Source organism: Haemaphysalis longicornis, unplaced genomic scaffold (genome assembly GCF_048455015.1).
Source record: "Haemaphysalis longicornis isolate Haplotype H1 unplaced genomic scaffold, Haemaphysalis longicornis Haplotype H1 scaffold_4, whole genome shotgun sequence".
NCBI lineage: Eukaryota > Metazoa > Arthropoda > Arachnida > Ixodida > Ixodidae > Haemaphysalis > Haemaphysalis longicornis.
In genome coordinates, this window is record NW_027526361.1 from 223,016,677 (window position 1) to 223,038,506 (window position 21,830).

Below are 21,830 nucleotides of genomic sequence, written 5' to 3' on the forward strand. Positions count from 1 at the left end.
CCTGGCTCTTAGGGATTCGTGCCGCTGTCGTCTGCTACGCTCCTCTCGTAAGGGGCAGCAGTTCCTGTACTAGAAATCGCCCTCTTTGATGCTTTAATGGATTGAAAAGCGTATTTCTAGTAATTCAGTTATTTTTGCCAGCTTCTGACACATCTCAATTATTTCAAGCTATATTTCTCGCAAGTATGCAATGCACGGGGAGAGAGAGAACAACCTTCTTCGGAGCATCGGTCAGAAGATTGTGTGTACCTCGTCTTGTGTAGATTATCCGGGAGGTGCAGCGCTCAGAGCTCCTCGATAAGTATTCAAAATGCGCGGACTTACCTGCAGTATTTCTGAGATGCTCTTATGAATACTCAACAGTCTAATGCCACTTTCCAAGCAGACGGCCCATACACGCGCATCGCACAGCAGAAAATAAGGCGGCTGTCTTCTATTTATTTGTTTTCGTTGACTTGTTTCAGATCAATCTATTTTGTGCCGAACGCATTAATATTTCTGCATGGTCACAAACGTCTTATTAGTAGGTTTGGGAATGTTTGGGAGGCTCACAAGGTTCGTGTCGATATTTTCTTCAGACTGTAAGGCCTACAGTAACTTCTTCAGAAATTGGCTTTGGTTATGGCTGCGTACAAGAAGGTGCATATCCGGAGCGTGCGATGTTTATTCACATGCAAATACAATGAGAAAGTTTGTACTACGCCACTGTTATCGCACCCCAGACAACGTTGTGCAGAATACTATCGTAACTATCGTTATCATAACGAACTTACTATCAATCCGAACAATTAGGGAAATGATTATGGTGTTGAAGGCTTCATATACTCGCTAACGAATGCAATAAATAGTATACGTGCACATGTTGCAAGAATCGAAACCGATGAATATTTCCAAGCAGCTCTTTATTGCTCTCCAGCTCTTTCAACCGTAAAAGACAAATTCTGGTCTACTCTGGATGGTGTCCTATGAATTGAAGAAAATTATTATTACTCTTAGGTCCTGGACTGAGTACCCGGCCAACTAATATGCTCGATTTTATGGTGTTAAATAAAGTTTTCTCCTCCTCGTTTTACTCCTCCTCCTCTTGAGTTCAGTTTTATTATAAGGCATGTCTGAATATTGGGAAGATATGGCTCTGGGAAATGTACCGAAATATCCCTCGAGGTATGAACAGGCATAGTATTACTGTATCTTTACCGTAGACGGGACTCGTTTCGCTCAATAAAACCAGCTCAATAAAACCAGCAAGCGCCTATACACACAGTGGGTTATTTGAAACTCAACCTGCAGTTTTTACATCCCATAGTGCATGTCAGCATCTACTTTCATGCCATGAAAACGTAAAGATATGTGATACAATACTTTCGAGCAGTCGGCAAGGTTGCGAAAACTGTTTTAACTTACGTGTGAACTGGGAATCGTAATGCCTTCTGCCCACGCCGAAATCCCGGAAGGCCAATAATTTGTGTTGGTCTTGTATTTTTGCTGTTGTCGGTCACTAGAAGCTGGCTATTTTCTTTGTTCGAAAGATTGCTCGATACAAAAACTGATGCCTAGCTCCGACTCTTCGCGCTCCGCACAGGACCGGCTTCGCAAGGAATGGGGCGACGCCGGCAATGTTTCTTCCGCAGCGGTACCCAAAAACTTTACTTTAACTCACGCCTTGAACTAGTGTATGCGATTTTAAGTCTATTATAATGCTAACACGTTACGCGCACGCAAAATCTGGCTCGGAAAAGCATCAGACGCCAGCCGAGCGAATGAAATAGCAGGGAGAGCGAGCCCGAGTGAAGCAGACGACAAAGGCGAGAATCCCTAAACCGACGTCACAGAGGCGCATTTCGCAGCGCCGCCCGTGGTACCGCTCACCGCCAATAGTGGTCCACAACGGCAGAAACAGCAGAGATGGGGGTTGACCTAGCTTCTTCCCCCCTGTGACCCACTATCCGTTAGGACTACCGAACTGATTGGCCTTGAAAGACCCGGCTAAACTTTGGCTCAACCCTCAACACTTAGGCTAGCCTGGCAAGAATATCGGAAAATCTAACAAAACTTAGCAAAGGCTAGCTAAACCTAGCAAAACGTAGCAAAAACGAAAGAGCCTGGGTCGGTCCCCACCTCTGCTGTTTCTTCAGCCTTGAACCACTAGTGCAAGCTACAGCAATTGTTTTCTTCTCACATTCAGTTTTATCTGACGTAGCTGCGGTTTGTGGATTTTACTCATTCGGAAATACAAACTCCTCATAAGTGGACCTCAAGCATCTCCTGTGGGATTGCTCCTTCTTTTCAGAACGTCATTCAGACATCATTACATCTTTCCACGTGCCCACAAGCACACAAGTAGAATATCATTCTATAGATAAATCTCTAGGGCACATGATAGCGATATTTTCAATCGAAAGTGGCCTATGACGGGAACTGAAGCTGTGGTCGAATCTGGTCCCTGCAAAGCTACCACATCCGCGTGGAAGGCGCTGCATTACGCCTCCCCCCGTACGCCCCTTCATCTTCCTAAATCTGCCCTTGGCCCCCCTTTACCAACGAAGGTGCTACTCCTACTGTTTCTCTTCTGGGTTTTTGCTCTAGTATACCTTTTACCTTTTTTGCTCCCGTTGCTATTATTGGAATAAACAGGCTTATTATACATTTGTTGCAGTACCTGCCGCTCGGGTATGTGCCCTAGAAGAAGAAAACGGAATAGGCCCAGTCGGTCAGCGTTGTATTTTTGTCCCACCATCACGAATGACCCATCTCACTTGTCGCGACCCCGCGTAGCATGTTTGCGTGGAGCTACGGCATTGTCACCCTTCTCGCTTTCCAGCTACGCAGCATCCCCGCATCGAAGCGGCCAATCCAAGCTATGTGGACCACTTCGGACCGGCCCCTGGCAAGCCGCGACACGACACCACCGAGGACCGCTAAGCCCGATCCAGTGACCTACCGATCAAGACGAGTCAACACCTGCAACGACCAGACCAGTCCACTAGCCACGCCTACGTCCGCTTTTTCCGGTACGGCTCTAATTGCTTTAACGCTGTTCCCGGCTGTGATAGCGCAGAGATGAATGACTCTGGGGTCAGTGTTCATGCAGCTGATAGGTCCCACCTTATTGTCTCCTTCAGGTGCCTGTGCCTGCGCGTGTGTATTTTGTTGGGTTAACTTCAGCAGTGGTTTCGAGATAATGACGAGACGGATGACACGCTTTCTTGAGGTTCCCGGTACAACAGCTTAGGTCAGAGCTCATCGGAGTGAAGATTGTGTTACGAGATATCATCATCGTTCAGGAACTGTAGCGGCACGGTCGGTGTCACGCTTCAGTTGGCCCTAAAGCACCGCTATGAGCGGGCAAGGCCAAGCTTCTCTTAAAGCTTATTTGGGATTGGAGGCACCGCAACTTGACAGAAAGATGGCCGGACGCGGGCACGATTAATCTCAAGCCCTCATTCTATGTCGGATAATAGGGAAGCATATAGACAGCGAAAGTAATCTTTATTTTCTCCTTTATAAAAGCTTCTCCATATCTCTTGTTACCAGTCGTCCCCACGCACTGCCCTGATGTGTTGGGGGAGAACGTCCCAGTCTTTTCTTCTGTCAGTCTGAATGAGCAGGTGCTACACTATTTTGATCAAGATGGGTACCAGCCGACACTTTCCTTGCGCTAGCGAACAGTGAGTTTTAGCTGTTCCAGGCAGCAGTATCAAAGTAGTAACGGCCACACCACCGTCCCCTTGGTCGGAGGGAAAGTCTATTTTTCAAAGAGGGTTGTATTGACCTACTTCTCATATTTACCTTTTTTCATTTGAGGGAAGTGGGTCCTAACGCCATTCGACTCACAACTTTATTATGCCAGCGTTGCAGTAACATATACAGTTACTCAACGCTCTTGGCACCCTTGTGTAAGAAGTCAGTGACACGGATTTACATTTTTCTTGAATATGTAAATTTGATTGTAATTTTATGCTATTGTAAGGTGCTATACAAGGCTTCGCCAGTATTGGCTCGATACCGAATCACTCACAACTGCTGTAATTCTGAACGAAGGAGACATTTTCAGTTATTTCGGTCGGTATTAAAATGCCAAAATGAGTCAGAAACCATTTTTATGGCGTTTGAAGTTAAAATGCTTTAGAGTTATATATATTGCTAATAGACGTGGGCCCGACCATAACAAAGCAGAGGAGTGGGAGGGAGTGTGCATGCGGGCTCCACTTTCCAAAACAGATTTTCGCAATTCGCATGTATTCCGGAGCTATAGAAATAATTCTTCAATCGAAAGCCAGACCAATTCTGAGAGTACTGAGCACTCATATTGCGCTGAGAGATGCGGACGGCGGAGACTTTTTACAGCGCAGCCGTATATGGCTACCCCGGCAATTTTTGGGGTACTCTCGTGTGCACCATCGTCACGAAAAATAAAAAAAAAAACTCCAAGAGCTCCTTCCTCCAAAAGAAGGGGAAAGTGCGGATAGTGCGGTTGGTAGAAAGAGTAAAGGCGTGGGCTATCAAAAGTGTGTGCGTTCACTGGGCGATCTCGGCCCTAAAACTGAAGTATCGTTTGACCAATGACTCCGGTATAACATTGCCCGGCGCGTCAACCCCTTTGCAATGGCAGCAGTAGGGACGGCTTACGAATGTCCGTCGGTCGCGCCACACCACGGATAAGCGGGTAAACTAGGCGTCCTAGGGGCCCTCAATTTGCAGGCGGGGTACCGCTACCTTGCGACGGCTGTGCGAACCCTGTAAATCGATTCAATTGTTTCCGTGAAGCGGCGCTTCCCGGAGGAGAGTACTCAGGCCTGTACAACGCGGAAAGGCTAGCGGTTGCGGAAGGGCAGAAAAGTGCAACCTAGAAGTGGCTGCTTCCCGATTTCCAGGAGTCACGATAGGTAATTTTCTAAACGCAGGGTTGACTTCGCAAGCCTTGGCCCAACTGGTACTCTGAGTGTTGTCGCCGGCGGCGCCGAGCTGTGTCTACGAGTTGCGTGTGGTGAAATTGTAGATGCGGTAGTCGTTGCTACAAAAGCGGCTGTCATATAGTCGTTTAAGAACAACACATAACATCTTCGATGGTTGTTCTTTGGCAGAGTAAAAGGACCAACGAATATTTAAAGAGTAGTTCTTTATCGCTACACGCAAGAAACATCAGCTCATCCCGTGTACACAGAAAACTCCTCCGGGGAACCCCAAGCGTTTGCGCAAATTCTAATACGTTAGCAGGCAGGGTTGAGATATTTGCTGGGTTTGTAGATGACGTATCTACACGCTTGCATCTACGGACACTGGCAAATGGGAACAGCGCATTGGAAGGAAGGAAAAAGTAGAACTTGCAGCACAGAGTGAGTACAGCAAGTCTAAGCTTGAAGCACAGCTCAGGCGACAACGTCAGGCAGGGCGGTGGCGGTGCGGGAGAAGCAGCGTGAACGTGGCAATGGCAAACACGGGCCGCACGTCATTTCAAAATGGGCGAAACACCGCGCACACGTACTGAGTGGAGTGTCAGCTTGCAGCGAAGCTGCAAATCGATACGGTTTAGAAGATTGCGGCTGCATGTAGATGAACAATTTATGGGTTTCCACTTGTGCCGAGCCCGCTTATTGAAAGCAGTTGAACTTTTGGTGCGCTGGGGGGCAGGTGTTGCCACCTGTGCGCAATAAGCGCATTCACAGCCTTTGAACTGCAGAGGCGCTAAGGGGCGTTCGCTCGGAGGAAGAAGAACGGGAGTGGAAGGAGTGCCAACGTGCGCAGAAGCACAAATGGGCGCGGGAAGAGCGTGAAGCCGAACCCTGAGTTCATTGTACTTTCTTGTCCGTTGGTAATAGCAGCGATTTACTTTCCGAATTACGCGTGGAAAACAATATTTTGACCAAAAAATACAAAAAGAGACAACGCCGAGCCAAGATCTCGCGGCAGCATTATCAAGTCCCTCAGTTGAAAAAGGTTGCAATATGATGCGCACGGGCAGGTGGTACACGATAAATTGCATTGACTTTAGAAAACCTCTACTGTGTTTATTTCGGGAGGAGCCAGATGGGAGGATAGGAGTGTGAGAGGTGGGCGCGACTGGTGAAAGAAGACTCAAGCTAAGCTGCAGCCACGAATATCGAGTCTGGACAAGTGTTCACTGTGGTTCTCCTAACAAAGCTGGCCCGCATACTCACATTCCACCGCCCAAGACGGCGTAACAAGGCGAGTCACAGGGCTAAGCGTTAACATCGGCGTAAAGCACTTGGCGCGTGCGTGTCAGACATTCGGCTCAAGTACCGATTCTTTCCGCCCATTTATCTCTGAGCACTTTACTGTTCAGTGCTGTGTGGATTTGCTGATTCAATCTAAGCAATATTCCCTCGCTCCACTTTAGTGGAGCGTGCTTAGTATCAGGAACATAATCTAATTAAGATTTTGGTTTGGGCTAGTTGGCTATACATCGTTTGTACAAACAGCGCAAGGACGCGGACGACAGAACGGAAAAAAGACAGTACAAATGCTGACTAGCAATTAGCAAAGGAGTTGCTAGTCAGCGCTTGTACTGTCTTTTTTCTGTTCTGTTGTCCGCGTCCTTGCGCTGTTCAAACGATCGTGAACAGACCCTGCTTTCGACCATTGTTGCTGCATTATTGGTGACGCGAGACAACCAGTGCCGCCCCTGCCATTCATCTTATCCGGCCCGATTTGCGAGTGGGACCCAGCGACATTCAGGAGCACCGGCCACCATTAGGTTAGACTGGCTTTCCTCCTGTGAAAGAATAAGCGCCCTTTAGTGAGCCGAAGGCCAGAAACTGAACAACGCAATATCCTATAGAGTGTCAAACCTTGGGCGTCGGAACCGTGAAGCCGATATTTGGGACCTGATATCTTTCAATGCTAACTTCGAGGTGTTTGGTGTTCCAATGGTGCGCAAGCTCCACTAGGTGAGCGCCTAATACGGCGCGCCCAATATTCTGGAAAACTCTATGAGCTACCTAAAGGATGTGTTAGATCTATGAAATCGTGGGAAGTCCTTGGTGCCGCAGAAAAAAAACACCCCAAAAACATCCTCAGAAGAGTTGACGAGACAAATTTCAAACGCTCCTTTGTGAAAACCCGCAGAATGCCATACCAAAGTTTTGACGAGTTGCACAAGCCGCGTGTATTTACTCATGACCAATCTTTTGGCCGCGGATATTTAGCTCCCGCGCTGGTATTCGAAGAACATTCGTCGCTTGAGCACCGCACCAAAGAGCTAATGCATTGAAAGGTCGGGCGGTAGCTCTTTCTTCTGCCTTGTGCATCAAGGCCACACTGGCTAGCACTTTCGATCGCCACTCTGGCAAATTATTCGTGGGCAGGTCGCCGGAGCCTTGACAGGTGCTTGGTAGCCCTCGCCTGTGGCAATACCGCTTTGCTACGCTGAAGTTGCGGCACCCCTCCCTCAATGACTACCAGCGTGAACACCGCACAGAGCAAGGACCTGTCCTTCCGTCGCTTCCGCATGCACTCATCCTCCCAAATCCTTAGCGCAATGCTGATGATCACCCGATATGCCTGTTTTAAAGAGTTGCTAAAAGTTCGCGTGCGTTTCCTGCCAGTGGGTGTCCCCGTCAGCCAGTCTATGACGGCCGACGGGCAGTCTATGTTCGTTATGACGGCCAGTCTATGTTCCTATTAACTACCCACCACGTAAGGCTCCAAACAATAGAGCTGACGAACTGTTCTACCCCTCGCCTGCCCTTGTCGAAATCAGTTCTAACACCTGCAGCCTGACTTCTTGGTGTCAGCATTCTTTCTCCCCAGTGAGTCGCATCCAGGAGAGAAACTGAGGGCCGCAGTTCAGAATGCAAGAAATACGGCGCTGTCAAAATACCAAATCTATTGTCTCACTCCTGCGAATGTGATTGAAGAAACAGTCAAAGGATTCACCACACACGCTTTTGCAAGCACTCCACATCCCGTATAGTTAATGAAAAAAAAACGTTGTCCTATTTTAGAAAAAGTAATAACACCGAGTTCCGTTTTCTGTCACCGCACTGCCATAGCAAATTAAGTCTAGGCATTTGCCGTTTGCCCTACCCAGATCTCGTCATTAACCTGTGCCACCATAGTCCCATAGGCATTATAAATATGTCACACTAAGGAGTAGAGCAAACCGAAATGTACAACGTTTCCTCTGTAAATACTCGCAAAAATAGATCTTGTTTTGGAGATTTTTGGTTTAACTGCGGATACGTTTGCTAGCTTCACCAGAACCTGCTAGTAAGACTGAAGAAACTGTATATACAGTGAACACTCAATATAACAAAACCCGATACTACAAATTCTCGATCTAACGAACAAATTAGGATTCCCCTAAAGGTGCCTTTACGGCTAAATGCTCTTATGAACTGGTACTAAAGAAATAATTGAGCGCCATTTGGGATTCAGGGGTGTATATCAAGAGACAGACACATTTCGAAAAGCAGCAATTTCGAATGTGTTTCGTAAGAACGCCACAAAAATTATGGCGCCTCGTCGCAAAAAAAGAAAAAAAAAAGGCATCTAGTTTCGTTTTTACGGTGCTTTACTAGATAAACTCAGCAGTCTCGGTTTTCAGTGGCTTCCACCGCAAACCCTATTTATAAGGTGGGGAGTATCTTAGGACCGCACAACGTCCTTCCGCGTCCGTGCGCATAGTATTTACAATCGCAAAAAATCACACAGGCACCGGCAGGATTCGGCCCTGTGTCTGGTAGACCAGACAGAGTTAGTGTCAGTCATCTCACCCATTGGGCTACGACCTTGAGTTAGTACACGAGAGTCAAACGGCGTACTCCCTCGCCTGTAACGGTGCGGAGTACTGTCCGTCCGCGTCTATCCGCGCGAACACCACCATCAAGTGAAAATGAAGTGAAATTCGATTTGAGCCGTGAGTAGCAGTTTCATTCAGGGAATAATCAAGATTCAACTCACTGCTCAAATCGAATGATGGTCGGGGCGCAAATCGGCTGTCATTCGGGGCGCAACTTGGATGTCATTTCGAGTCCCCGTACTCCGCACCATCTCCGTCATCCAGGGAGTGAAGATATCGCCATTTTAAATGCAGAGCTTTTCAGTAACTCCCGATGTCACCCGCGTTGACGTCCGTAGTCCGCACCGCACCCCGCCCTACTATATCAAAAAAATACTATCCGGCACCCGGTTTCGATCCCTCGACCCTGCGGGCGGAACGCAATGTACATGATGCTCTACCCACTGCGCCACAAAGCCGACACAGATTGGGACGCTACGAACGCGCCTTACATCGTTGACCCTTTCAAATTACTGCTGGCGAGCGTTCTCTCGTCAGCAGTTGCCACAAGTGCAACAACATTAACCTAACGCAAACTACTTAGCGTCGTGCGCCCCCGAAAATGCTCTGCATTTGAGCGTGCCCCTCACGAGGGGGATGTTTCAATGCGTCTTCTCTCGGTCGCGGGACCCGTGGCGCCATCTGGCGGAGGCGCGGCACAACTCGTAGCACTTTCTTTGAAAAAGCACCTCGAAAGCGCGGCAAATATGAAATAGGGATGACGCGCTTTCGAGGCAATCCGCCGACGCGGCTGCTTTGTGTACGGACTCGGCGGCGAGCGTCCCGGGATTCTGGTGCCGACCGAACCCCATTTTAATCTAATTTGACCAACCGAGCAGGACGCGCCCGCCGTGCTTTAGCAATCGAGGCCAGCGGGGGGATACTTTTTTTTGTCATTATTTTTACCGCAAATGTTTTATCTTCCTGCGAGCGCCGCGACCGCCCCAAGCACGATGTCATGGTAGCTGCTAGGATGTGCCTCTCTTTCAACATCGAATTTACCGACTCAACTGTCTGTGAAATGACAATCTTGATTTCATGAGATTCTCCATTTAATGAAATATTTCGCACTTCCCGATGAGTTCATAAGATTGAACTTTAACTGCAGGATCTGCCAGAAGCAGTTAAAAGACATTCGATTGATTTGTTTTGAGGACATTGGGTGCGTGCTCCCACGCAGCAATTGTCTGCGTTCCACAAATACCAACCTACCGGTTGTCGAGCGACCGGCAGTTCTAGTGGCCTCACATGCTCGTTGCTCAGATGTTTTCGACACTTAGTGGTGGAAATGGGAGTGTAGCGGGGTCGCAAACATTTAACCACATATTAAGGACACCGTCGTCTTAGAAGGCCGCGAATTCAATCATCCAATCATATATGGCTGATAATATGGCGACTCTTACCCACGTTAAAAAATGAGCGGTGTCTTTGATCGGCTATGCCAGGATATATATAGCGAGAGCTAAGGTTCAGCTGGTTATTCTTGGGTTTCCTGGTTGTCTAGGATTAGCTGATTATCATGCTTACTGCTGCTAAAACGATTTCCAATCCAATCCAATTCAATCCAATCCAGTCCAGTCCAGTCCAGTCCAGCCACTTCCCCTCGCGCATGAACAACACGTCGCTCCAGGAGCCGCACGAAACGGCTATCAAGCGGCTCCGGCGCAGCGTGAAACTTGGCTACTACACAACGCTGACGCACAGCTAGGCACGCGCCGGTGCCGGTGCGTCTGCCGCGGCTATGACGTCACTCTTCTGGAATGCGCAGACCGTCGAATGTGCAGACCCAATTCTCTACCCACCCGTACTCCAATTGGATTGGGTTGGAAATCCAATACAGTCCAATTTAATCAAATCCAATCCAATCTAATCCAAACCAAATCAAACCAAATCAAACCAAACCAAATAAAATAAAAAAAATAAAATAAAATAAAATCTACTCCAATCCAATTCAATCCAATCCAATCCAAGCCACGCCATGCCAATCCAATCCAATGCTCTTCGTGCTTGCGCAGAACGGCCCTTCAAGGTCCACGGGAAACTGCTCAACCTCGGCCAGTGTAGCTTACGCTACAATAAACTAAACAGAATTACCCGTGCCACTGCGCGCAGGATTGGATGCTCAGGTGCAAGAGTTCGAGGCGACCCCATCGGACGCCGAGGTAAACTTGGGCAGCGAGACACGCCTTCCGTGTCGGGTGAGCAGCAGACGCGGCGAATGTGTGTGGCTCAAGAATGGCTCGGTGGTGGGCAAGGTTCCGGACAAGTACGACTTCGACCGTGAGCCAAAGGACGGCGATTGCTCGCTCCTGGTTCGCAACGCTACCTTTGGTGAAGACGACTGCCTTTGGCAGTGCCAAGTGACCAGAGCCTCTCTTCACGACGTCCCCCTCTGCTCGAAAGTCATTAATCTCGCCATCCGAGGTTGGTACTAGACAATTGGATGACGCCCCCAGTGTGATCGCATGAAACCTATGCAGGGTATGCTTGATAAACCAACGTAAGAAGCACTCACAGCGTCTGTGCCTTTGTGTTCAAATAGATTTAACCACGGTAGGGAAATAAAGAAAGAGTTTTTGGAAAAAACCGAACGATTTTTAAGTGCGAATGCACTTTATAAGCGACCCCAAACCTCCACCGCCGGCGGCGGCGGCGGCGGCGGCGTCCGCAGTCCTCCTCGCCCTAGCAACGGCGTGGAGCGGAGAGGAGCGTCGGTAGCAACGGCGCGGTGACGTCACTTCACCACGTGACCGCGCTCGCTCCGCCTCCTCGCCGTGGCTGCGCGGGTGCGCGCCGCTCCCCGCACCGCTCCTCGCGCCGTGACGTCATGGTATGACGTCACAGCGCGCCTCCTCTCCCCAGCAGCTGCCGCGCGCCTCTCTCTCCACCGTGACGTCACACTCTCTCCTCTCCCCCTCGCTCGGCTGCAGCTGCCGTGCGCCGTTGTCCCTCTCCCTTTGCGCTCGCCTCCTCTCTCAGCCACCTGGCTCGGCGCGCTCGGCGCGGCGTACCCCCCTATATATGCAGCGATAAACTGCCAGACCTCCGTGGGTCGGCTCGCGCGCGCTCACGGGCGAATGCCAACGGATTTTAACTTTACTCCCCCTCATAGCATCACCCCGTGCATTCGCACTTAACCATGTTCACCCTTGGGGAAATGCTTGGGAGTTTTTTTTGGGACGATTGGCTGTTCGGTTGAAATCATTTTATCGTTTTGTGTGGATTTCTGTGTATTGATTTACACTGCTCCATATGCATTTATGACAGCTGTTATAACAAATACCGCATGCCATTTTTTGACTCAGTCGGCCAAAACAAGGGTCGACGTACGTTGCCGTTGACAGTGGGAACGGTGTAGCATGGCCATTATAGGTAGTTCCCTCTTAAAGCTTTATCTGAAAGAGCCAAATCCGCATAAGAGATTGAGAATAACTGGAGATAACTTCTTTCTGGCCCCCTTTGTACTTACGTATTTCCTGATATGCACACCCCTTCAGCTACAAGGATTACAATACGATAGTTTGCTTGCCTCTTTTAAGCTGGCACGATGGCTCCTACGGCAGCGAAGAGCATTGAAATAACCAATTTCTGTACTTAAATGGTGTTGTTTTGAGTTGGCACCGTCGTGGTTACTATTGGCCTCGAGGACATACCGTGGCGCCACCTACGAGTGACGTCACTTGTAGGACGCGGAATCGTGTTGTCGTCTGCTACAGCAGATGTCCCGTGCGTATGCGGAAGCGTGTTTTTTTCTTGTGGCCACCGTCTCGCGCGCTCCTTGTGGATTTGATACAAATTACTGAAAAAGTTGTCTGTAAACCAAATAATTTGGGCAAGCAATCAGTTCCCGGCGACACCGCCGCGTTTAGGTAGTTGCTACCATCGCGACCCACAGCTCTTACATACGCAGCCAGCTAACACGATGCAACTGATGCCGAGAAAAGTACGCTGTAAATTCATTATGAAATACTTGTGACGGGACATGTGTGTGCAAGCAAACACCTTGTAACAGCGACGAAAAAGCGTCGCTCACTTATGATCTCACCGCGCGAACAGCTCGTATTGCCTGGTAAATGAATGACTCGAGAACGGTGATCAGATTGCTTCGCCGCACATGCTTAAAAGTATTGTTATGGTCTGCAGTTTGGCTTAGTCAGTGCCTATTTCCCCTACGATGTTTTTATAGTCCTGCCCGGATTTGATTAACGATCACTGCCGCAGCCTGAACTCTGCACGGCTCATGTTTACTTTTCGCGACTTGTCCGCAATGTATGAACGGTATGAACGCGAGTTTTTAACGCCTTCGAGCGGGTTCGGAAAAGGCTATATTTAGTTTTCATTAGGTGCTCGGAGGGGTAATTTATAATTGCAGCGTGTTTTGTATGTTTACAGTAAGCCGGCATTTTTCAAGCATCAATTTTGAAACTCACGACTGCTCACAGAAGGCGAGGCTGCGTACGAGGAGAAACACGTCGTTAATGATTTCGGGTAATGCGGATATGTAGAATAGGAGAACCGAGCGTTGGGGGCCCCCAATAAGTTAGGGGAACCCAAATGCAACACGCGCGTGCGCGACGGGAGGGCCTTCGCCAACAGCTCGCAGCCGGCTTCGGATTCACGTAATCGGATATTTCATCGCCGTTAGAGTTACGAGTGACAGTCCCTAACAAAACGTTTCACCACGCTGGGAACTCTGCAAGCGCGGTGATTTCCGTTGAAGCGATAAGACGATCAAGATACCTGCACGGCCTCGGCCGATTCTTGCGCGCAAGCATAGCCATCCTTCGGCCGCTCGCCGCACCGTGCGTGAACGGGCCGGCGCTGCCGGGACCGACCTCCGCGGCCGGTCGGCGTAAATCGAGGCAGATATTTCAGCATCGATTTGAAAACCACAGCTGATGACTCTACGTATCCGAATTTTTCATCACACTAACATCGACTTTCACCAATCTGGAACTTCTTTTCCACGACTTGTGTGATTTTAAAAAGCGGCGACAAGTTGTTGCTGCCGCGACCTGCGTCGGTTCGAGCCGCACCGCCGGCTGTGCGGGCAGGCGCGGCAGGTGCGTGTGCTTCTGCGAGCAGTTAACGCTTCACGATTTCCTCTTTTATACATTTCTTGCAAACAAGGGAAATCTAGAAACTTCACTCGGCGATCGTCGTAGTCCACATTGTTGATCGAAGAAACAAGCCGCTGCTTATGCTTCGGTCGCATGCGTAATACCACCTTGCTCATGGTGTTTGCGGATAATCTACCACAGTTGACACGGTTATACAGTCACCATTAGGTCGAACAGCGCTTGACGCACTGAGAATTAACTTCAAACGAAGGAAATTAACACGAAAATACTTTTAGAACGCGCTTCCTAAGCGAAGTGTCACGCGCTGCAAGCCAACTACGCAGCAAGATAGAAACGGTTATCCTACAAGTGACGTCAAAACGATCGCAGCGCCGGCCTCTCCAGTGGTGGGCCTCGCGGCCAATTTAGGGAGACCTGTGTGAGATCTCTGTTGTGAGAGTGCTTCCTTTATATGTCTTATACCACTGGGTATTAGGAATGTTTTTTAGATGCGACACTGAGAGGACCATCTCTTGCCGGAGGCCCTGTCCTGCGTGCGTCCGTCGTCCGCGTCCGCACAGCTGCGTCTCTCCTCCGCTCGCCTCCTCTCCTCTTTCCGATAGCGAACACTCTCTCCCAACATCTGCGGTCGCGTTGCGCGCGGCTGCGCACTGTGCGCATGAGCAGTACTCTCTCTCTCTCTCCGCGGTCTCCTCTCCTCCGGGCGCGCTGCGCATAGAAGCGGAGTGCCGCGCTCCAGCCGGTCTCTCAGTCGACGGTCGTCCGCGCTTGCGCTTGCTGTCTTGCCGTATCCGACGATTGCTTGATGCGACGCCATTGGAGGCCCCTTCAGCGTCGCATCACACCAGAGTTCCCGCGAGGGGAGGTGGGCGTAATTTTTTTATTGTGCGAGGAGAGGGAGGTGTATGCGTTTTGAGGGGCAGACGCATAGTTTTTGTTGTTCGTCACTAGGCTCTTGCCAGTACTCCGCAGCAAGGCAGACTGCTTGCAAATTTGAAGAAAGTAGCCTAAAACACTCTCCTGACCCGTTTATGTGGCCGGCTTTGCAGTTTCGAAGCCGCTGTTGACTGCGAGAGTCAGAGCGCCTCCACAGCTCTTGCATGCACGCGTTCGTCGAGAATTCTTAGCTGCATGTGTTTATTGCTTGCCGGAGCTGTTTTGCACCGTTTTCCCAATTGTTTCTATTACAAAGCAAGTAGAAAATCTCAGGATGGGTATTTTTGGCAATGCTCGGTCAAGCCTAACTGCAGAGTGGCAGTGGTCACAGGGCGAGTAGCAACTGAACCACGCCTTGACTCCTGAACCTCTTCTGCAGCCGATTAGCGATTAGACAAAACACTCAAGTCTCCCTGGCAGACAAGGAGTTTATAATGAATGTTCTGCGAATGTACAGCGGACTCTGGAATTCAGTAATTCACTTTTAGGCCTGCTACAGAGCTTAACTGTTGCCCTTGAAAACATCATCATGCATGCGAAATACAGTACTTGGCTGCGAATTGGCGTATTGAGTGTTTCTTTGTAATTACTCAACATTCCCGTTTCTTATGCACGCAGAGAAACCTCACCGACCCCATTTAGATGAAACGATGCACTCCCCAGGTGCCGGCAGATCGTTCAAGACGAAGGCGGCCGACCTTCCGAGCTTCCAGTGCAAATCGCAAAAGCAGAACCTGGCAACGACGTCGCCCTTGGAGATTGATGGTCAGCAGCTGTCGGCACTGGCTAACGGCGCCAACTGGGCGAATGATTTTAAGCGCCGGTCCAGGAGGGCCCCACCGGTACTCGGCTACGTTTACGTGAAGGGTCTCATGGTTCCCTTTAAGGGTAAGGCTCTTTCCGTAGCCTAGGCGAGGGCATGGCACTTCGCGTAAACTTGTCGCTGCGCCCGAGCAAGGCCCTTCCGCTCGCAGTCCCCTCCTTTTTTGAAGCGAAATCTTTCTTAGTGTAAGCCGTGGCGTTGTGTCAAAAAAGTAACGCATATGCTCGTGTACCGGTTGGTCGACCGAAAAGCGCTGATGACATCTTTGGACACACTGCGCGTGCTGATGAAACCAGGCTATCGTTGGGTAAAACGGTTTCTTGAAAATTGCCAAAAACGACACGGTTCAATATAACACCATAGGCGCATCGACCATGAACAAGGGCTACAATACTATGCCTTTATCTCAAAAACCGCATACCAATATTGATTTAGATCTTTCGGAGATGTGTTTAGCGCGCAAAAAAAAAAAATCGTCGTATGGATTCGTCCTCCCTTTGCGAGTTCGGTCTTTGAAAGTTTGACAATCAATTGAACGCACTAGCAGCGACGATTGGACGTACTTTAATCTTTCATCCTTCTCTCAACTTTCTTTACGAAGGGATGGTAAATTTTGCATGTTATTAAGGCGAGATCTTCAGAGGTCGCATTAAAGGCGGAAACTGACCACTGTAGTCGTCGTCGTTGTTGTCACCGACGTCAACAAGAAATGGTTACGAAATATCCGCCACTCTAACAAGAAAGCAAATAAGCACACTAATGTTCAGTCAGTGTGCTTATAAATGTCAGTGGCAGGGAAATTAGGTTTACATCCGCTGGACTTAGTACGATTGGAAGAAAGATGGGATGATGGGGAGCCCTTTAATGACAATTCATGCTCTCTCAAGCGCACGTTGATGCAACTTGTGTTCCACTTCCTGTGTCTTTGTTGAAGTTCGCGCCGGTTTCATCCAAGAATATGTCTTTCCAACTAGCCCTGTTTGCAACCCTCCTACCCAGAGATAGACGGTGAGAGAATGGAGCCGTGTGCGGGACCTGTGTCCCCACATGGCAGAACGACCGGCACGGTAATGCGGCCCGATGGCGGGGAGAGGTTAGCGAGGAGGTAACGCACGCAGGATGGAAACCCGTAACGCCACGTGGCGGAGGAAGGCGAGGAGGCAGCCGCTGCAGCGAAAAGCGCGCGCCACAATAGGACAGGAGGCCACGTGCGGCACAGAGCCATGCGCAAAGAAGACGAACATCCATATGTGCTCGGTCATAAAGCGGGAAGGCTTAAACAACGCCGCGAGGCAAAAAAAAAAAAAAAAAGATTCGCTCCAATCAACGTTGTGAAAGTGGGAAAGTGGTTGGAAAGCAAAGCTGTAAACGACACCCACAACAATTTTCAATTCGACTGTCACCGTTTCCTTTATTGGGTGCGCTGTTAGAAGATATGGGGAGTCGACTCAAGCGAGCAAACAACCCCACCGAATCTACAGGGCACAGGTGATGAAGGAGGTGGCCGTCTGATGTGCGGCTTTCGCCGACCAGAGCGGTAAGAATGAGTCACAGCCTTGAACGAATCAACAACAGAAAGACTTATATTTGAACACGCGAAACACTGTACAAGCACGAGGAGATGTGAAGTCAACGAGAGGTAACTTATCACGAATACAAAAGCAGGGAAACAGTTCAAATACAAAATGTACAACAGAGAGCTCTATCAATGAATATCACTAGGTAGAATAGTTAACTAAAAGAACGACAGTTCCGTGAATATGAGAGACAAAGTCCCACAATATTCACCGACTGGGCCGGACGATGCACCGCTGTCGGAGGCGCTTCGGCTACCTGTGAAGCGTGGCTTTGTCTTAGGCTCTGGCAGACGGTCCTAGACGACTACGGTGATTCGAGACCCGGGAGTACGTCGTAGTCCTCCGGGGCGCGGGTCTCCGATGGTGGTGCACACACGGACAGAAGCCTTTCTCACATCACGCGTCCAAACGTAACTAATTTGCTTCGGTGCGGATTCTCCTTTTTGTAACTGCGCTGGCGCGGAGAGAGAGGGCGCAACACACAACGCGCCCGCTGTTGTCGAACCCGAAACTTCCCTCTTTCTCCCTTCTGGAGTCATCGGCGCGCATTGGCAATGGCGAAACTACGCTCGCTCCCTCGAAAGTGCTCCAAGCTTCGGCGAAAGCTGAGCGGCAGAGGTTTTATTTTAGGGGCGAAGCTCCTCGTGCTTGGGGCAAGTCCCGCGTCGCGCCGTCGCCCTGTCCACTAGTTCTCGAGGCGATGGCTAAAGGCGCAGCTGTGCAATAGTTCATAGGTCACCCGCTAGATGGGGCGCTGCCGCTCAAGGCAGCGCCCCATGGGTTTAGCCTAAACCATTGCTGCAAGGCGAAGTGGTACAACAGCATATTTCGGGAATGTTATACGCAGACGACATTGTTCTTTTAGCTGATAACGAAACCGATGTGCAGCGGCTAATAAATATTAGCGGCCAGGAAGCCACTCATATCGGGTTAAATTTCAGTGCAGAAAAATCAGGAATAATGGGTTTCAATTACGCTACCACTGACGTAGTGTCTATCCAGGAAGGCGAATTACCTAGAGTGAAGGAATATAAATATTTGGGAGTGTGGATATACGAAGGGGATAACCACTTAAGAACTCACGAGGAGCAACTTAAGGTTAAGGGAAAGCGAAACGCAGCTATAATGAAGCATAGAGCTCTGTGGGGGTATAACAAATACGAAGTAGTAAGAGGAATGTGGAAAGGAGTAATGGTTCCGGGTCTCACGTTTGCGAATGCTGTACTCTGCTTAAAATCAGATATTCTTTCAGGCCTTGAAGTAAACCAGAGGACGGTAGGACGTTTGGCCTTAGGCGCGCATGGGAAAACAACGAACGAAGCAGTGCAGGAAGATATGGGCTGGGCGTCGTTGGAAGTTCGATAAGCACAGAGTAAAATATGTTTTGAGATGAGGTTGAGAGCAATGGAACAAAGAAGGTGGGCAGCTAAGGTTTCTAGGTACCTATACTTCAAAAGCGTGGACACGCAGTGGTTAAGAAAGACTAGAAGGCTAACGATGAAATACGGAAAGAACAGTGGAGAATCCAAAAGAGCCAAGGTAACCAAAAAAGAGGCAAGGCAGATTGAAACGAATAAATGGAGGGAAAAAATGCAAGCTGAGAAATTGAACATCAGAAAGGAAAATTTCTAGGATAATTCCCAGGGCAGTGCGTTGCTTTTTGAGGCTAGAGCAGGTTGTCTGCGAACTAAGAGTTTTGAGGGGAAGTATTCACAAAAGGATGGGGTATGCGTGGTCTGCGGAAAAGAAACAAACTATCCGACACATAGGGTTAGAATGTGAGGGTATCCATCCACGTCTACATGAAGGGAGGAATGGGGTTTTAGAAGCCCTAGGATTTAATGGTATCAGAGAGGACGTTAACGTCAAAGCTGTCGAGGGGACGAAAAGAAGATTAGAATGCTGGTGGACGAAAAGCAGAGAGGGGAATATTGCCTAGGACAGTTACCACCTGTAACAGGAAAAAAAAGCATATTGTGCCTAATAGGCTTTTTGTGCCTGCCCTAAGCAGCGCTAGTATTAAACCAAGAGTGTAAAACATGGGTATATTAGTCCTTTTGGTAAGATGACATGTCATCACCCCGCTCCAAAAAGGAAACCAATAGCAATCATGAATCATCATCATCATCGGCGCGTCAGAAGCTACTTATCATGAAAACCTTGGAAGCGAAGGCAGCGGCGCAGAGAGCTCGCGACGCGGCTGCAATGCGGGCCCGCCGCCAAGGCCCCGCGGTGAGAGCTCGCGAGACCGAAGAAAGACGCCAGCGTCGACAGCAATCACGAGCCAGCACAAGCATCGATCGGGAGGCGGCGGCAGCGGCGAGGGCTCGCGCAGCCGAAGCAAAGCGGGCTCGTCGACAAGCGGATCCCGAACGGAGAGGACACGAAGCAGAGACGGCACAGCGGCGGCAAGATAACCTCGAATCGGAGCGGGTTGCGGGGTAATTGCATCGATATGTAAATAATAAACATCGTGTATATAAGTGTATATTGTCACGAAGTCAAAGAGGATACGGTTGTCTTCAAGGGAAACAAGTTTATTGGAGTGAACTTGTGCACCCCTAAAAACTCGAAGAAAACACAGGCGGCGAAGCTGCACTCAACAAAGTGACGTGTGCAGGCGAGCTCCGGCAATTCGAATGCCGTGGCGTCTGCTCTGCAGGCTTTTATTTTTTGGCGCGAGTGTTTCTGGAACGGCCGATTTACATCGAGAACATTGTAGATCAAAGAAGATTATTCTGGGCTAGTGACGCTAGGGCGAAACAGTCTGCTTATCTGAATGAGATAGCCCGTGCGGCATAAAAATAAACAATGGAAGACGCGCTTCGCTTGGGATACAGATAACAGAGCAGAGCGTGGCCGGGCAGTAAACAAATAATAAATAAAAAACCCATACATGGTTCGCGGCATTATCTCCCCTCTAAGGGTGCATCGACGTGATGCTAAAATAAAAGACAGTCTGAACAAAAAAGAAAAAAAAATCTGTCATCTTGCATAGTATGCTTTCAAGCGAACCACGTGGACGACTTCGGGTGGCGTACCTCGTTGTGATGTTTCGGAATCACCATCGGGGATAACCTCGTAGGTAAGTTGACCGACATGTCGTAGAAACTGGTAGGGTCCAAAATACCGTCGCAGAAGCTTCTCACTGAGTCCGCGTCGTCCGATGGGAGTCCAAACCGAAACACCATCCCCTGGGTTGTGCTCGGCGTCTCAGCGTCGGAGGTTGTAACGCCCGGCTTCCACCAGCTTGCTTTTCCGTTGAACGCTGAAGGTATCCTTGGACGTCGGGGTTGAGGTAGTCGTCTTCCTCATGCGGAAGCATGGTGTCAAGCATCGCAGTTGGCCGTCTTCCGTAGACAAGCTCGAACGGCGTCATCTGCGTAGTTTCTTGGATAGCCGTGTTGTACACAAACGGGACATACGGAAGCGTCTTATGTTCAACGTCGACGTACATTGACAGCATATCCGCGATCGTTTTGTTCAGACGTTCCGTTAGTCTGCTCGTTTGCGGGTGGTACGCCGTCGTTCTTCGGTGATCCGTGTTGTGCTGAAGCCGAATATCCCTTGCATTAGCTCCGCAGTTACGGCTGTTCCGTGGTCCCTCATTAAGAATTCCGGGGCTCCATGTCGCAGCACAACTTGGCTTATGAAGAACTTTGCGACTTCTTGGGCAGTCCCCCTAGGAAGAGCGGCGGTCTCTGCGCAGTCTGTCGCTACGACAATCCACTTGTTCCCGGATCGGGATGTAGGGAACTGTTCCAGAAGGTCCATTCCAATCTGTTGGAAGGGCCTCGATGGGATGGCGATCGGCTGCAGAAATCCGGCGGGTCTCGTCGGTGGCGTTTTCCGTCGCTGGCAATCGCGGCAGTTGCGGTCGTAGTGTGTGACGCCTGATGCAAGCGGGGCCAGTAGTACTTCGCCTTGATTTTTCCCAGTGTGCGGGCTCTGCCGAGATGTCCGGAAGATGGGTCTTTATGGGACGGTTCCAAATTTCGTCACGAAGGTCGGCGGGGATAACAAGAAGATAATTTCTTCTCGTTCCGGGGCTGACATTTTTCTTCACTAGACCGAAGTTTTTCAGGCTGAATGATGGTAGGTTGCGTTTGAACGTCCTAGGCACGGCGACGTTGCATCCTTCAAGGTTGTCGATTATGACGCGTAAGTCGGTGTCCGCACGCTGCTGGGCGGCTAGGTCGCTCTCCGTCATGACTCCGAAGAACGCCTTCAAGGTTGTCGATTATGACGCGTAAGTCGGTGTCCGCACGCTGCTGGGCGGCTAGGTCGCTCTCCGTCATGACTCCGAAGAACGCGCTGTCGTTATCACAGCGCGGGACAGGCAGTACGCGTCGGAGTGTTTCCTGCCGGATTTATAGACGATCGTAACGTCGAACTTTTGCAGGCGGAAGCTCCACCGCCCAAGACGGCCTGAGGGCCCTTCAAATTAGCGAGCCAACACAGCGCATGATGGTCTGTCACAATTTTGAATGGTCTACGATACACATATGGGTGAAATTTTGAAATAGCCCATATAATAGCAAGGCACTGTTTTTCAGACGCTCAGTAGTTTTTCTCCTCCTTCGACAGACCACGGCTGGCGAAGGCGATTACTT

The 21,830-nt window shown here is 49.6% G+C and overlaps 1 protein-coding gene across 1 annotated transcript in view; it reads left to right on the plus strand.

Moving 5' to 3' along the window:
- The first annotated feature begins 2,860 nt into the window (after window positions 1-2,860).
- Window positions 2,861-21,830, plus strand: part of LOC144180237 (kin of IRRE-like protein 2) — an 89,980-nt gene continuing 71,010 nt past the window's right edge. The window contains exons 1-3 of the mRNA XM_077708615.1: window positions 2,861-3,011; window positions 10,913-11,224; window positions 15,436-15,705. Of these exons, the coding sequence (XP_077564741.1) occupies window positions 2,861-3,011; window positions 10,913-11,224; window positions 15,436-15,705 (733 nt within the window). The remainder of the gene's footprint in view (window positions 3,012-10,912; window positions 11,225-15,435; window positions 15,706-21,830) is intronic.